The 15,975-nt window shown below is 43.5% G+C and overlaps 1 protein-coding gene across 2 annotated transcripts; it reads left to right on the forward strand.

Annotated features, from left to right (window-relative positions):
* Positions 1 to 11,599: 11,599 nt before the first annotated feature.
* LOC105692419 lies at positions 11,600 to 15,652 on the forward strand. 2 transcript variants are annotated; one of them, XM_048649719.1, is made up of 4 exons: positions 11,600 to 11,854; positions 13,395 to 13,550; positions 14,412 to 14,735; positions 15,186 to 15,652. In XM_048649719.1, exons 2-4 carry the CDS (start codon positions 13,545 to 13,547, stop codon positions 15,522 to 15,524), a joined length of 669 nt encoding a protein of 222 aa, XP_048505676.1. In that variant the 5' UTR covers positions 11,600 to 11,854; positions 13,395 to 13,544; the 3' UTR covers positions 15,525 to 15,652. The 2 variants fall into 2 exon arrangements, with proteins under 2 accessions (XP_048505676.1, XP_012267040.2); XM_012411617.2 differs by lacking the exon at positions 11,600 to 11,854 and having other exon boundaries at positions 11,905 to 13,550.
* The last annotated feature ends 323 nt before the right edge of the window (positions 15,653 to 15,975 follow it).

The following is a 15,975-nucleotide window of genomic DNA, read 5'->3' on the forward strand; positions in this document are numbered from 1 at the left end:
TACATTTCTTGAAATTGTTGTTGACTGCTCGGTGAATGCAGTTCTATATATCGGTCTGACAAGAGTTTCTCGATTTTACGGCGTTTGAAAGAGAACGTGTGTATCCAGAGGCGTTCTCAGTCTCGCGTTCCTTTGATGTGTGTTATATGGACGCAGAGGAAATTGTAGCCTCTGCTGGCTACTCTATAGGTAGCGCAATATACCTATCTATGTGTCTGGAAAATGGCAGACGGTCGTTTGTGTTATCGAAAATTACCTACGAATTATAATGTTCCAGAGAGCAATTAAAGGTGGCAACAGATGCCACGTGACTCTTAGTAGATATAAACAAGCTTCGACCCTTTGCGGTCGGTTTTCTTGCTTTAATTGGATGATTGCCCGGCAAATGGAAAATATATTTTCGGGCAGATAACGCCGCGACAATTAACTCTCAGACTGCCGGCTTTGCTTATTTTTATAAATTTTCCACGTATCGGTCAAGTGTATCTTTTTACCGATCAACACGCACGGGCCGCCGATAGATCACGTATCGCACCAATTCGGAGTTATTCGGAAATTCGAATCACGGATTTTGAATCAGAATAATTTTTTTCATTCTCTTCTTATTCTTTTCTCTCTTCCACAAGAGCGCCATCGAATTCATTCTCGAGGACGTGACTGTGGTATGTATACGTCGGTCGTTATCGGTTTTAGGTACTCCATTTATGAGACAAGGTCTTCCGCAGATAAGGAACGTAGTATGACTCAACCATTTCAGATAAACGCGGCTACCCCAAGATTTATTGACGTTTTGATCGGTTATACATATGAACGGTACTCTACGCTAAGGGGGTTTGCACGGTATCGCGTGCAAAGCTATATTTTCCGTTGATATAATAAGAAAAATAGACATTCGCCATCACGTTCTCAAGCGTACCAGATTCATCCCCAAAAGTATGTGTGATTTGGATGTAGGTACGTGGTTTGTATCCACGTCGGTATATCGTATGATAAACTTCCCCGCACACGCGGTTTGTTTCTGACTTCTATTATACGTCTGTGATTATGTATATTTAATTATTTCAGTTACTTCGAAGTGGATAAGTTCGATCGATCGGACGGAAAAATGGCCCAGTTCTCACGGATCGTTGAAGTTTTGTCAACTTTTCTTCGACTCAAACTTTTCACAACCCACATGCGATGACGTTTCAAATACACAGTCAACGGTGTCGTAATGACCATTACTTTGGCGGAAAAGCGTCAATGACAAGTACAGTCATGCATCGAATTACAATGTCATACACGTATTGCGATACACTTACTTTGCGTCAATAATACTCTGTCTGCTTTCTGATTACTACATATTCAAATATTATTTATTCAGAATTAGTTATCGTTCAATTATTTTCCCGATTTTATCGATTGTCGTCGATGTCTACCTGATACACCACAGCCAGCAGTAATCAGATACAGATTGTGCATGGACCTGGGAATTTGTAATTTCAGTGGTAATTAATACGGTGGAAATCAGCGACGAATATACCGTGTAATGAAATACGTAAAATAGCTGACTGTTTTTTAGATGCATATCGTATAATTCGGGTTAATTCGGGTGACGTGATCAACAAGTTAATTGGGTAACTTTTAACTTTCGCATTTTGTTGGAATTTAGGGATTAACGCGTCACGTGCCAGTCAGAATTATTATTACAAGTCACGTGAACAGAGAAGCAACGAAAAGACGACTAACGATCGACCGAAATCCATAAATATCGTCGGATGATCGAATCTTGGTGAAACTTCATTACGCGACGACGGTACACCCTCCGCGCACTGCTCCAGAGTTTCATGGTAAGCAAATAAAAGATGAACGAAATCGGATCTTGAAATTGTGTCGTACGATATGATTCGGTTAACCCCGTCCCACGTCTGCGGAAAAAGTAGGTACGTACTAGCGACCCTGAGGGATGGTCTCGAACCCTGCGTACGTCCCACGTGCGTACATGACTATCGGTTTTCGTGTAACTTTGCATGGGCAAGTTTCACCGTGGTTATAAGTGAGAGACGAGACGTTCGATACACCTACCAAACTGTCCTAATTTCCATTTCCGTTAATATTTGAGATGCGCATCGCGAGGCGCCGCTCGGGTTTCATATTAAGCCCACGTATGTACGTTTGAAGGTTTTGAAAAAGTCTAAACGTCTCATTCTCACTTGAATACATTGTCGGGACCAACCAATGGCGCATAATTATAAGGATCATCCGTCTATCGGTCGATACGACGATATAGAGAATATTTTAGGCGACTGTTGAGGGCGTATATGTTATCAATTTGATCCACACAAAAGTGCTTTATAAAGAAAAGAAAATAGTAAAAAAATATATTATTTATAATCTGAATCCGCGGGCACTTTTGCACAACTGTCGCGTAATAATTTATCGGACCGACTGACGATGAGTTATTTTTACGAGGCAGTTAATAATTGATATAACCCCAAGTCGATCCATCGTAGTCGGAGTAACTTTTTTCATGACTTTATTAAACCGCTCCTACGGTGGGTCTCAGCAAAGTGGCAGCTGAACGATTGCTTCAGAGGTTTTTGCGGAGGCATTTCAATTAAAATTCTCCAAATTCTCAAACTGGGTGTACGAAGGGCAGCGCAGTAAAACGCGAACTTTAGACGTGGATATTCCGTCAAACTCTGCATATGCCTTTAGCCTTTGGCCGTTCCGAATAATAGAAATCCTTCGAACATGACGGGGATCTAAATAATTATTTCTCCGCATCCGTACGAGTGAGATCGAATCGAAGGTCCTCGACGGTTATATGCCGATTTGTGACGGAATGGCTAGTAAATAACGGAAAGGGTAATCGTTAGTCTCGCTTAAGCGTTTTCTAGATAAGATTGTAGCGGCCGGATTAAGCTACAGGGGAATACGGCAAGTTGATCGGTGTAGAATAAGCCCCGCCACGAGAAAAACACGACGGAGCTCGGGGGACCTTTGCCCGTGACGTCACTACCGGTTAGATTAGACTAACCCCGAGCAAAAATAAAGTCGCTTTAAAAGCTGCGCTGTCCCACTATCTTCGTGAAGGTATCTCTCGTGAATACGTACCCACCTCAAGACTTGCGGTAATGCCAAATCGGATCAGCATTCCGCAAAACTCGGGAACTTCGATGAAATTCTTTTTCAAAAAATAAAATATATACAAATTTTCGCAACAGTTTGACGATAACTCACAACAACCTTCAAAACAACCTCTGCGACCGTACGGTTCTCTATGTGTCCCATCTTGTAAACAAGTTCGCGAATTTTTGGCCACACGAAATGCGCCCATCGCACCAGTTGCCTGCGTCATTCGAGAACAAAACAGTCCGATGTTATATATATTTTTAAAGTAACTTTGTTGGAATGTAAATAAGTGCCGTTTGACTACGACACGATGAAAATAACAGATCTATGAAGTTTCTCAAATTATGAATGGGCATTTACCCGTAAGTTAATCAATAACACCGAGCGTATACAAAGTTACTCGTGTCGTACAATCTGTACGTAGTATTCGTCGTACGTGTGAATGTGGGGATGGGGCACGACGTATATAACCGATCCCACATCGTACGTGAGGGCCCTCGGTGGGCTGAAGCGTAGGACCTCGTCGCATGCAGGGCTTAAGATGCTTTAAACGCCTCCCATTGTGTATTACTGCCCTGCATACATAATGCTCACATTATCACACATGCGGTACATACGCCCGAGGGTTATTACAACAGAGGATGCACACGTATGTGTCTTCCTGTTGATACGCGGATTACAAAGGCACCGTCTCCCATTTATTATAACCCTCGAACCGACGATAACTTTCGTATGTGAAATAAATAACCACCACCACCACGATTACCATTACCATTAGACACCGAATACCACACGGGGCAATAGTTGGCATTTGGAAGTTGCGCAGCTTTAATACGACTCGTATCTCCGCTCGCTTCCTGTTGTAGGAAACATCGTCGCGTCGCTCTCTCATCACGATTCTGTCCGTGCGATAGTTCCGCGATGGAATATAAAAGCTCCGATCGGAGACGCCCGCTCACCTGTAGCGAGTTGATGGATTTCATGTGTAGAGAATGACAGGCTTCCTTCGATGCCGTCACTCAGGTTCGCCTGGATTCGCTTTACCTCGTTCGACGAAAATCCGTCGATATACCTGTATACATATATCAACGTACGTCACCGAGACATCGATTGTGCTAATTCTTAATTCATCGAAATCAACGATGATTCCATCACGCTTACCGAAACGGATACGGGCGATAAAAGGCAAAAAAAAAAAAAAAGACAACACCGTAAAATCTCTGCACAAACTCGGGGGAATGATTCTTGAAATGAAACAAAAAAAATAAACGATTTCGCAAAATAACAACAAGCCAAGATCGCAATCCTGTACGTGGACGCGTTGGGATGCTCCCCAAACTTATTGACGTCTCGTAAACGACGGAATATTGAACTTTGTATCACGGCTTGATGTGGAGGGTGAAATACACCTTGGCGAGAGTAACCTCGGTGCTGCTTTTGGTCTTGGTTCTGGCTTATTTGGTACTTGTATATCCATGTAGGCGCGTCATGCGATGTATGCTTCGCGCACATAACACAGACACTAATCCCGGTGTTTAAGAGATTATTGTAAGTATGTATCCGTGTTCGTACATTGGCCACGCTTCGGTGCCTTCCCGTTGTATGTATCTATCTACACAGTGTACGTTGCGTATAGGCTCGGCACTCTACACCCCAGCGGCGGTCACTGCTTAGCTTGTAACACCCACGCGTTCATTAGCATACTTCCTAGTCTTAAATACAAATAAAAAATTATGACAAGCGGTACCCAACGAGGGGGGGTGGGAAGGGGAGAATTAGGAGCAACTTGTTTGCACCGCGAACACGAGGACAAATATCGAAATATGCATTCGAAAGTCTTAAGATTCAAACGTTTAAAAACTTCATCTGTAGATTCATGCGATATACGTATTCAGTGTTTGAAGCCGTTAGCATTGTATGAAGATTAATAACAGGTTGAGGAACCGTGAATAACTCGTACATTGGATTCAATAATCCTCTATCGAAATTCGATAAAGTTACATGTACTTTATTTTTATTTTTTTTTTTTAACGAAATTTAGTGTGTCAGGTGTTTTTCGATGCTGATTCACTTGACCTGAAGTACAGGTACACACATGACGCAGGTACGAAATATGCTCAGGTTACGGTCATCGCAAACGTTAACCGCAAAATTCAATCTATTTGTTCAGCGAGGCAGTGCAAACTGCAAGAGCTGAGAGCTACCTGGAAGCGCGCGTGATAAATGTTTAATTTGCGTAAGATCGATGCCTGGTAATTTCACGTTTGTGTTTACTTTGAAAATTACCAGGAGCACGATACGTCTTGGAATATGAAACGCGATGTGTCACAAAGCCGGGTAAGCCCACTGATTGTGAGAGTGGAAGTTGAAGTTTCGTGAAAGAAACTACCTATATATATATATATGATAACTTGTAAAACAAAGTACATAAACTTACACACACAAAACCTTCGAGAACTCCAGGCTCCGACGCTGGGCATATAGGTGGACATGTGCTCATACGTTTCAAGATTTTACTCCGGCTGACAAAGGCCCCCTCAGGAGCCCTCCCCCTTTCCCTCCCACGGATATTTATCTCGTCGTATTTTTTTTTTTTTTTATCACTTTCTGAGGGGGTATGGAAAAATTTAAGTTTTAACAACCGCTTTAATGTCCCATGTAAAAATCCCGTTTGTTTTTCTTTTTTCTCTTGTACAACGTATCAACGGATATGGGGGTTTAGCTCACAGCAACCTATCTTCTTATCTCCTGCTAGTCGCACCAACTCAACTCTCAACTCTCTACAGGCTTCAGGAAACTGTTTTTAAATAAGTTGATTAGCGATCGATCGACGTGGCGAAGTATACCCAAGCTTTCGACACGATCGGAAAAATATTTGAAATTGAAGTAATTCTATCCAGCTGAATATCGGCTCGGGAAGTCGTGATCCCTGATATTTTCGCGAGTTGAAACCATCCGACTGATTCTTTTTTTTCTCATCTTTCATTCAGGTTGGTTTTTTTTTTTCCAACGGAACGCGTGACAAGCTTTTTTCAGAATTCAAAGTCGTTGAGTTCTGGAGTTTTACCGGAACATACAATGGAAGACCCCGTGGAGTTTTTTAGGATTTGCCTCGTACGATTTCAAGTACCTCCCAAGATCACACGTCGTCAAATATTAAACGTCTTCATGACGATCCGATTCACCGCGGCGCCCATCTACGAAATTAAAACCGAGAAGTACGTGGTATACACGATCGACAAGCGCGACGATAAAACAAAATGACTTTTTTTTTCCGGTCTTCTTCAACGTTCCCCCTTCGTACAGGTATTTATACTTATTGTTAGCTTTCGAGAATGAACTTCTGATGTTTGAAATTAAAATATCTCGTCGTTAAGTCGAGTGGATAGCAGATATATTTATATTTTTATATACAGACATTGGAGTGGATGCCACCGTAGTCCGTGTGGGCAGATGTAAAGCCTGCAGTGCATAGGACCGCCCGCGATTCTCCGGACCCGCCGAAAGCCCCGTAAGTGATGTACTCCACTTCTAATGACGCATAGCATCTTTTCCCGTGAATAAGTCACGCCACCCTCTCTGACCTCCTTGGTCCCGCCTACACCCGGGCGATCCAGAATTCCGAGCTACGCTACGCGCTCGGTGGAGTAGCGTTAATTTATGCGCGGGCTGAACGCATTCATAATACCGTAGGAGAACACTGGATTCACCCGCTTACACCGTACCGAGGTACACGGTGAGTGCTTAAATGTGGGCGCAGCGCGATGATAGCTTGGAAATGAAAGGAGGTACAGAAAAATGAGCGCCGAGACGGTGCAACACGGAATATTAGTTCTCGGACAATTTTTTGCGGTTGCGTTACGAGGATCGCTCCTCCGGTGCATTACGGGACATTGAATTATTTCTCTTTGCTGAGAAAAATAAGTGCTGACCGTGCGGCGAATATAGGTATTATAGGTATACCCGCCGCTTCTCGAATAATTTTCAATTCACCGAATTCTCAGAAGTCGCTCGAACCGCGTTCGGAGACTTCGATATCTCTGCAGGTTCTCTCGTATTAAATATCATTGTAGCTATATGTATACATGTACGAACGACGAATGAATATAAATCGGATTCGTATCATTCGCACGTGCGTCCTAAGAACAATCGCAAAAATCTTTTCGGTCGTTGAATATATGGTGTATAAAAGGACAGAGGAGACTCGAAGCAGCAACGAAAAGATCTTGGAAAAAGCGATTATCAAATTTAATATCGAATGGGAGACGCAAACGCAGCATCTCCCAGCGGGCGCCCCCCCCCCCCCTCCCCCCCCGTATGGATCGCAAAATATTCTGCGATCGACAAAAAACTATTCTAAAGCCTTAGCTGCTGCTCCAAGATTGGAAATCTATAGCGGATCGGATGGATCGTAAGAATTGGGATTGGAACTTGGAAGCCGCGTACGACGACGACGGTGCGACGAAAGCTAAAGACGAAGAGCGAAGAGCGAAAGAGGCGGCGGTCGATTGGCGAGGGGGAGAAGTGATAACTCTGACTGTAGGACTTTCTTCTTTTCTCGAAAGAACGTATAGCGAGAACCCCAAGAGTCGGCGCCCAGCGGGCACTAGCGTCACGGCGGCGGGCACAGCGGGGTGTGGAACTCCACCCTTTTTATATTGTGTTTTATATTGAAATATATATCGAGCAACACTCCCAAGTTAATACAAACAGTCGAATTGGTGCGGTCAACCTGCCCCCTTCCTCGACGCTATATGGGTGATTACTCTTATAGGAGAAGCGTATTGCGTGCGGGGCAACCCTTCGTTGTATTTATCGACTCGTATAGGACCTACGAAATATATCCCGCTGCAGCGGTTCGTTCATCCCGTTTTATGGTGAGGACCAACGGTTGTTTTACCAAAATTTATTTCACGATGATTTCGAGCGTGTTCGTACGCCCGGCGCTACGTAACGCCAGAATAATTATCGAGTCGCGGTATACCTGTATATATGCATAGTACACATTGATCGTACATACATTTCTATTCGTATCGACGAATCGCGGCTGCGGGGGTCACGTATGTCTCGCGACTTCATTTTCCGCTTCATTCCATCTTCCACTGTATTCCAATTTCCCAGAAAGTTATTGTCGATGTAGCGAGCTGCAGCGTCTGACTACATTTAGTAAGTTGAGTGAAATTGATTGATTCACGTTGTCATAGAACGACCTTTATGCCGCTCTTCATACCTTCGACTATGGAAGTCTCGGGGACTGGACGTCCGTGTAAAAGGGTTGCGGCGCACGGAGTACGTGCACATCGATCAACGTAGAGCAATCACCTATCCGAGCTTTGTACCGAACTCTACGCCCTGCGAATTCTCTAGTGAGGCAAAATATCAAAGATTCTTGCTCGGCTGCAGTTCCAGCCGTAATAATAATGACTTCACCGTTACAGAAATATCATTGAGAGTACGGACTCCGCAAAAATACCGTCATAGTTCGTACATCGTGCCGTCGACTTCACCGTCACACTCGCCGTCGCGGTGCCCGATGACATCGTCGACTAATCGGTATACCAGCGCCACCCACAACGACTCCGATATCAAAGCGTGTTGGGCTTCCTTTGAGCTAATTTCTACCATGATGCCCATAAGTCAGACTGATTGGCGTCTCTAATTCGGGGGACCGTCACCACATGTGCGCGTATAATGCCACACACCACCGTCGGCTTGGATGCCATGTGCGCACATATGACCTTGGAAGGTTTGTGTAGCGTCTTGGTCTCGTAATTTCAAGCGTACGACGCGTCTCCAGACGCTAGACGGCGTCTTCGTTGCTTTCTCTGCCTCTCTCTCTCTCTCTCTCTCTCGCTCTTCCGTAATTAGTCCTGATTAGCCCATCTCACACAATTTAGCGAGAAAGCCTCGAGTCAAATGAACCCGCACCCACGGACTCGGTAATACATATTTTTTTTTCAGCCAATAAACGTTGCTACAGATCCACGAAGCAAAGACGAAACTTGTTCCCCGTTCGGAGCGACCTTCGGCAGCTGTTGTGGGAATTAACGTTACGTGATCTATCTCTGATTGAAGTTTCAAATTTTATCAGTCCGGTCGTCGCACCGTCGACAAGATTAGTATAATAAAATTGGATCCGCTGCACGGTCTTCCGCGAATAACAACATCACGGCTTCGCAGAGCTGCGTAGATTTAATATAGGCATATATATAGGCTTAACGTACCATTGTCCGTGTCACGGCTCTTCGACAAGCGAAATCAATCAGCAGCTTACATGCCGCGACACTTTCGAAAACACTTTATATCCCCCATTGTCCCCTTCGCACGGCGTTCTTTGTCCTCTATCGTTTTTTCTCGGCACTGATCTCTGTCTTTCCACCGCGAGTCGTACCCCGGCATCGACTGATCTGCTTAGTAACCCTCCCGGTTTTCCAGTATGTTGTACTAATGGACTTTGGGACTCCGCTGGATTGGCTGGCGGTGAACTGAAATTCGGGGAGATTCCGGTAAAATTTGCCTTCGCCAGATCGCGTCGTTATATCATACGTGTTTCCTTGGTGGGTTGCTCGTGTGATGAACACACTGCGATATACGGAGCCCTGAGATCGGTTGGATAACTTCAAATGTATCTCACCGTGTGCAACAAAGAGGAACGCGTGCGTCCAAGTATACGTAGTGTAATAGCAGCAGAGTGCCAGAGAGAATCGTATCCTTTCGTCGTCGACTCCACATTTGTATAAGGCGTCGTGTTCTGGTAAAAGTTTCAAAGCTGCTGCAGGAAAAGCCATGGGGCATGGACGATATGGAAGGAACATCGTATAAGGATCCAGTGTCACGTCTGAGGAATTCCCTTGGTGGATGGATATCTCTTTTCTTTTGTGTATCTTTATCACATGTTACAAACTTACTTCTGCCGTACCCTCGACAACTTGCAGCATTTTCAACAAACTCTATGCAGCGCGATAAGTTTTTAAATAAAAAAAAATGACTAAATAAATAAAATGAAGAAAGAACGTATATTACATGAGAAGAAAAAAATATATATATATATATATATGTGAACAAATAACGCAGTGCCCGTACCTTTAGATTTTGTGTAACTACATCTTCTGTGTACTTTACGTCATCGTAGGTATAAAGTAAATACATATGATACAGCGCGGCCGGTCGAATACTTATCGATCTTCGATGCGACGCGATAGAAGTTGGGGGTAGTACCACCAACATGAGTCCCTTGACGGGACAATGAAACTATTTTATGATCCGAGTACGCGAACGGCTGCGGGCTGTATGTATACATGGGGGCGTACATAACGGAGCTACGCTAGATAGGAATCCCCGCAGGGGCGATTACAATCGTTTCTTCGATGTACACCGATCTTCGAGTCCTCTCACCCTGCAATCGAGTTGATCGCGCGCCCGGCTGCATCGGCTACAGGACGACGCGAAGGTGCGGAAAAACGTCGAAAGCAAAAAGAGGAGAGCAACATAAGAAAACAAAGAAAAGGTGACGGAAAAAATGGGAGATAAGTATAAGATTCACCGGATAATCGTCGTCCCGATATTTCACCTCGAATATTCTACCGAATTTATTTTAACGTCCTTAAAATAAACCTTGCTCGTCGTTAACGTCCGCTAAGATTTATCCGGTGAAAATGGTGTAATATAATAACTACATATAGCTTATATATAGGTACGGATATACGTGTGCGGAAAAAGTACAGTTATAAATAAGTTTGTAAGTGCATAAATATGAGATTTTCTTATTAATAATTCAGGAGCTGTATCGTGAAAGCGATGTTTATTACTTTGATGTTTTCAGCGCCCGTCGGAAGTTTTACCGTCTCGTTATCACGCCAACCCCTCAAAACTCGCGCATGTGTATAGTACAAACTGAGATTTTCTCTCAGTTCGGAAGATATTCGAAAATAAAAATTAAAGTCGAATAAAAAAATCAAATTCAATGGAAGAAAAAAATAGCGAATAAATGAACGCGAAGGTCGTCGTTGCGATCACCGTCGTGTTCGTCTCGTCCAAAATAGGGTGCCTCGGGAAAAACTACTACGAGTTTTGCTATTCTGCGCGTGGAACTTTGGCTCACGCTCGGCACGCAACACGGTCGGAATTATCTTGGATGGCTTTCTTTTTTTCATTTCTTTCTTCTTCTGGTCTCCCTCGTTCGTGCAGTCGCAATACAGACGGAGCTCACGTGACTCAGTTTTTCTTTTCCAAAATATATATGATCGTCAAAATCGATGAACACGTCAATCCGATATAATAATACCTCGGTCAAAGAATTGTACGTAGGATAGGAATAATCTCGCGTGTGTACGCCGGTCCGCGCTATATTGAAAGAAAAGATTACGCGACGTAATTTATACGTACATATGTACGCATGCGGTGTAGCGTACGTACGTATATGTATACAATGCACATACCCGAATCCCCTCTCTTCTAGATCCGGCCCCCCTTCTCGGTTTCATTGACTGCGTACACCGTGATCGTTATGAAATCGGTGTAACCGGTGAGTTTGTATTCAAATTGCGTACTCCGTAGACTACAGACAGACCATTAACGGATAGTGAACTTCTTCTGAAGCATCGACGCTATAGTTTGTTCAAATCCGTCAGCACGTTTCAAAGTCACAATAACGAACATCATATTCAACTTAACACGCTGATCCCATCGATCGAAAATCTAAAAAAACCTTCGTCACAAAGTTGAATTAATTCCGCTGAATGTAAGTTGCCTCCTCTTTCTTTCGGTCTTGTATTCATTCGTCGAGAGATATATGTATGTATTTACGCGTAACATTTCCTCGTTACGTCTGAATCATACACGGAAAAGCTCTCGTCGCTAATCAATTAATTGCATTGACAATACCCGCCGGTGGTCCATTACGAGATAATGGTAATCACAGTTACGAATTCAATTATGCTTGCACATGGCAATATGTGGCTACGTACGCATCTGTATAAATACATATACACAGGGATAAATGTGCACATACCTGTTCACCTAGTACGTTCCAATTAGTGATGTATCGAACTCCATACGGATCGCTCGTGGTTAGGATTATTAATGTACGTATAAAATCACATGTAGATCGATAAAGATACTCGCGGGGAGATGAATGCAGGCGGAGGGAAGAGGACGAGGAGAACGAGATGATGCGGAAGAGAGAGAGAGAGAGAGAGAGATGAGAAGATATAGGGATAAAACGCTGTAGGGGAGAATATCGTTAGGATATCTGTGTAACAAACCGAATGGCAAGTCTAGTCGTCGTATGCCTAGCACGTTCAACCTCGTGCGTGGGCTCCGGTCTGACAGAATGGCACGCACGGTCGTAGGGAATCCGCGCGCGCCTAGCATTTGGGACTCCGGTGAACCCGATCCAATCAATGTCCAATCGAATGACAATGCTGGTTAGTTGCGTTAATAAGCGCCGACTTGAATTTACATATTTTAAGCGTGTCGAGGTCGCTTCTCTTCAACGAATACACGTAAGATAATATTGTTGCACAGCGACATTAACGACCAAATGCATTTTCCGACTCGGATGCATACTACCAGTCATATATAATGGATAATCAATTACGTGATTTTATGTGAAAGAATCGGGCCGTATGAGCAATGACCGGCGCAGCGAATTGCATAATTAATTCGTGTTTCGCTACTAGATTCTCACCAGGATTCGTGAGTTGTAAAGCGTTCGTTTTTTTTTCGTTTTTTTTTTTCATTATATATGAAGCTCATAAGACCTTTACGAGGCTGAGCTAAGTTTAAAATATGAAAGGAACGTTAAGCTGATGAATAAATGTTTCATCGCAGCTTTTTTTCCTCAGTCTTTCTTGAAAGTGCAGCGAATTGTTGGTATAAGTAATATTGATGCGATAGGTATAGCGACGGTGCACGATAGAACTCCGTACAACGAAGAATCTGAATTACGGGCGTGTAAACTGACCTGTCACGACGTAACGTAGCTTCAGTTATTTGAAGATGAACCGAGTTTCGAATCCCCAATGAATTGTTCGCGAAGGCGGTGATTGTTTCGCGATTGAAAACTACCGTAGAAACTTGACGAAAAATAATTCATCGGATGAATTTCGAAAATATCGTACGTGCGATAATATTTTTGGGCATCCATTGCGTTTCGCCACAACAATAAAATATCGTATGTCATTCGATGATATTGCCACATATTTCGAGGTATTGCCATACCATACCGTCTTCAATTCTAGGGGGCCAATGTCACTTGATTTAATAAGCATGAAGTTTAGGTCACCTGAGAAATCATTGGCATTCGGATGGCGCGATCAAACGCTGCCGTGGGAGTATAAAAACCTCCGGGGATCTGAGGGAGGCATCAGTTAACTCAAACTTCGAGTACTCGTATCTAAACAGACAGTACAATCTGCTGCCAAGTCAACATGAAGGTAAATTACGAAAGTTAACGAGAGTTTATGAGCTCAAATCTGATACTCCGCCAAAGTAATCAAAACACGAGTCATCGAGTAAGATGACGCGTTGAAAAATTAACTTGAAAAGTTTTCAATATCGTTTTTAATACTTCGGGATCCGATGTCATCCACGTTAAAAGCAAGCGGAACCATTCCACGCGGCATATAATATTTTTCGCTCACAGTCTGAACGAGTGTGTTATTTTTATGGCGAATGGTGTGAATTTTCCGACACGATTCTCATCGCGACATAAGAAATGTCAACGCAAACATATTTAACAGGACTCGGTGCTCACTCTATTCTTCGGTTAATATTATCTTTTCTATTCGCGGAAGTTCCTGAGAGTGCATATTAGCTGAAACGTTAGCACTGTATACAGTCGAGGTTTCATTCGTTCTCAGCTGCTAAATGTCGGTTCTTCTGCTTTATATCAAACTCGCGTTGTAATTTTCCACAGTGAAATATTCACGGTATAACTGTTCGTTGCCAGTCAATCTTTTATGCTTATGCAGTTATTAAACTATACATCTCCGGATTAAGCTCAACTTGCGTCAATAAGAGACGGGCATTCGCATATACTGTCATCTCTTTTCATTCATTCTTTCTTTCTGCACGTATGTGCACCAGGTGCTCGAGCATACGTACCAAGTCATAAATATTCTCGAAGAAACGTTCATCCTATTGTTTACTAGCTTTCCACCGCTTTATTGTACTTTCCCATGCTGACAAGATTCATTGAACACATTTCGATACAAACTTGTCGTACACGTTCGAATACCCGACCTACTTGGATTGTGACGAGAGAAAAAAAAAAAAAAATTTGCTCTCTACTTCAGGCCTTCGCATGCATCGCTACCGTCGCCATCCTCGCAACATTGGCGAATGCGGAACCTCCCCAGTACCGTCGCCAACGTCAGTTTTTCGCACGTCAACAGGAGGAAACGACGCCCGCACCCGCCGACGCACCTTATCCTCCGTCAGGATGGAAACCAGCGGGTCCTGCATTCGATCTCCCTCAACGTCAAGTGAGCGATTCGTACGGCGCACCAGCTAACCCACCAAACGCGTACGGGCCACCAAATGAGTACGGGCCACCAGCTACAACGGAAACACCCACGACGACCACCTTCGCCAACGAGCCGACGACAACTCCTGCGCCGGTAAGTAATTTAGGTAGAAAAATTGATATCGAGTAGGACGCATCTCCCGTTTGTTGTTCAACTGAAAAATGAATGAGATTTTTCCGATGTATGAGATCAAAACGGGAGCTCGAAAAAAAAAAACATGAGAAGCGGTGCATTACCTGCAGGTTGCTGTACCAGTTGTATCAGCAGTTGCGGAATCTGTATAAGATATAGTCAATTGGCGACTGTTCGAAATTCGTTTGATCAGTCTGCCAATGAAGATCGAAAATGAATTGCCAATTATTAAATCTTGAACAGTGTTTCTGCTGCCGTATATCAAAGGGACTCGCTGTAGGATTCGATATTTTGGGAATGGAGCTGAAAAACGCGACACTAGTTTTAATCAACTCGCACTGTTCGCTACGCTCACATGACTTCACTTCACGCATGACATCGATTTTAATGAATGAAAATAACTCTGCTCAGGCCATCGACTCTGGAAACGAACTTGACGAGGTGGAGGGCAGCGGACAAGGTGATCAACAACAAGGAGAGTATTACATCGCATTACCTGATGGTCGCCTTCAGCGTGTGCAATACGTCAGTCGCGAGGATGCTGTCGCTATGCGTTACTTGGCCAAGATTCAAGCGCAAAACGTCGGACCTATTTACGCCTACAATCCTCTTCAGAAGCTTGAGATTTCACCTGTGAAAGTCGAAGCCCCGGTAGCCCTGGTTGCTTCTCCCCTGAGCAGCACGTCCTACACGACGTTTACTACAAGCTACCAACCCACCCGCGCTGCCAAATTGGTTTTCGCCGTTTAGAAGAAAATTAATACAAATAGACTCCAACTAATAGTGATTTACTATTGGATGAGATGTGTATCTAATTGTACAGATGTAATTTAGTTATTTAATGCGATTTCGAATCAAATAGAAACGATAACATCGAACTAGCGTTGTGCGTGTATGATCCTATTCTCTGCTTTGATGAATTGTTCATTCAATTCAAATATTTATAGGTTTATTAGACGGAAAGATGAAATCAATGATACGAATTCACCCGAGATTGAACCGCCCGCGGATCCAAGAGACGGAGTCGAAGAGGAAGTGGTACCTTTCTTTCGCGCTGTCGCGATAACGGAGAAAACTACTTCTCTAATCGCGACCGGATGGCTTTGGAAAAAGATTTCAAGTCGGATTATTGTGCGAAAATAATGGAAATGATGAAAATGAAAAGCCTGATTCAATGGAAAAGAATATCGTCGGTGAACAA

This window comes from Athalia rosae, chromosome 1, assembly GCF_917208135.1.
Source record: "Athalia rosae chromosome 1, iyAthRosa1.1, whole genome shotgun sequence".
In the NCBI taxonomy this organism is placed as follows: domain Eukaryota; kingdom Metazoa; phylum Arthropoda; class Insecta; order Hymenoptera; family Athaliidae; genus Athalia; species Athalia rosae.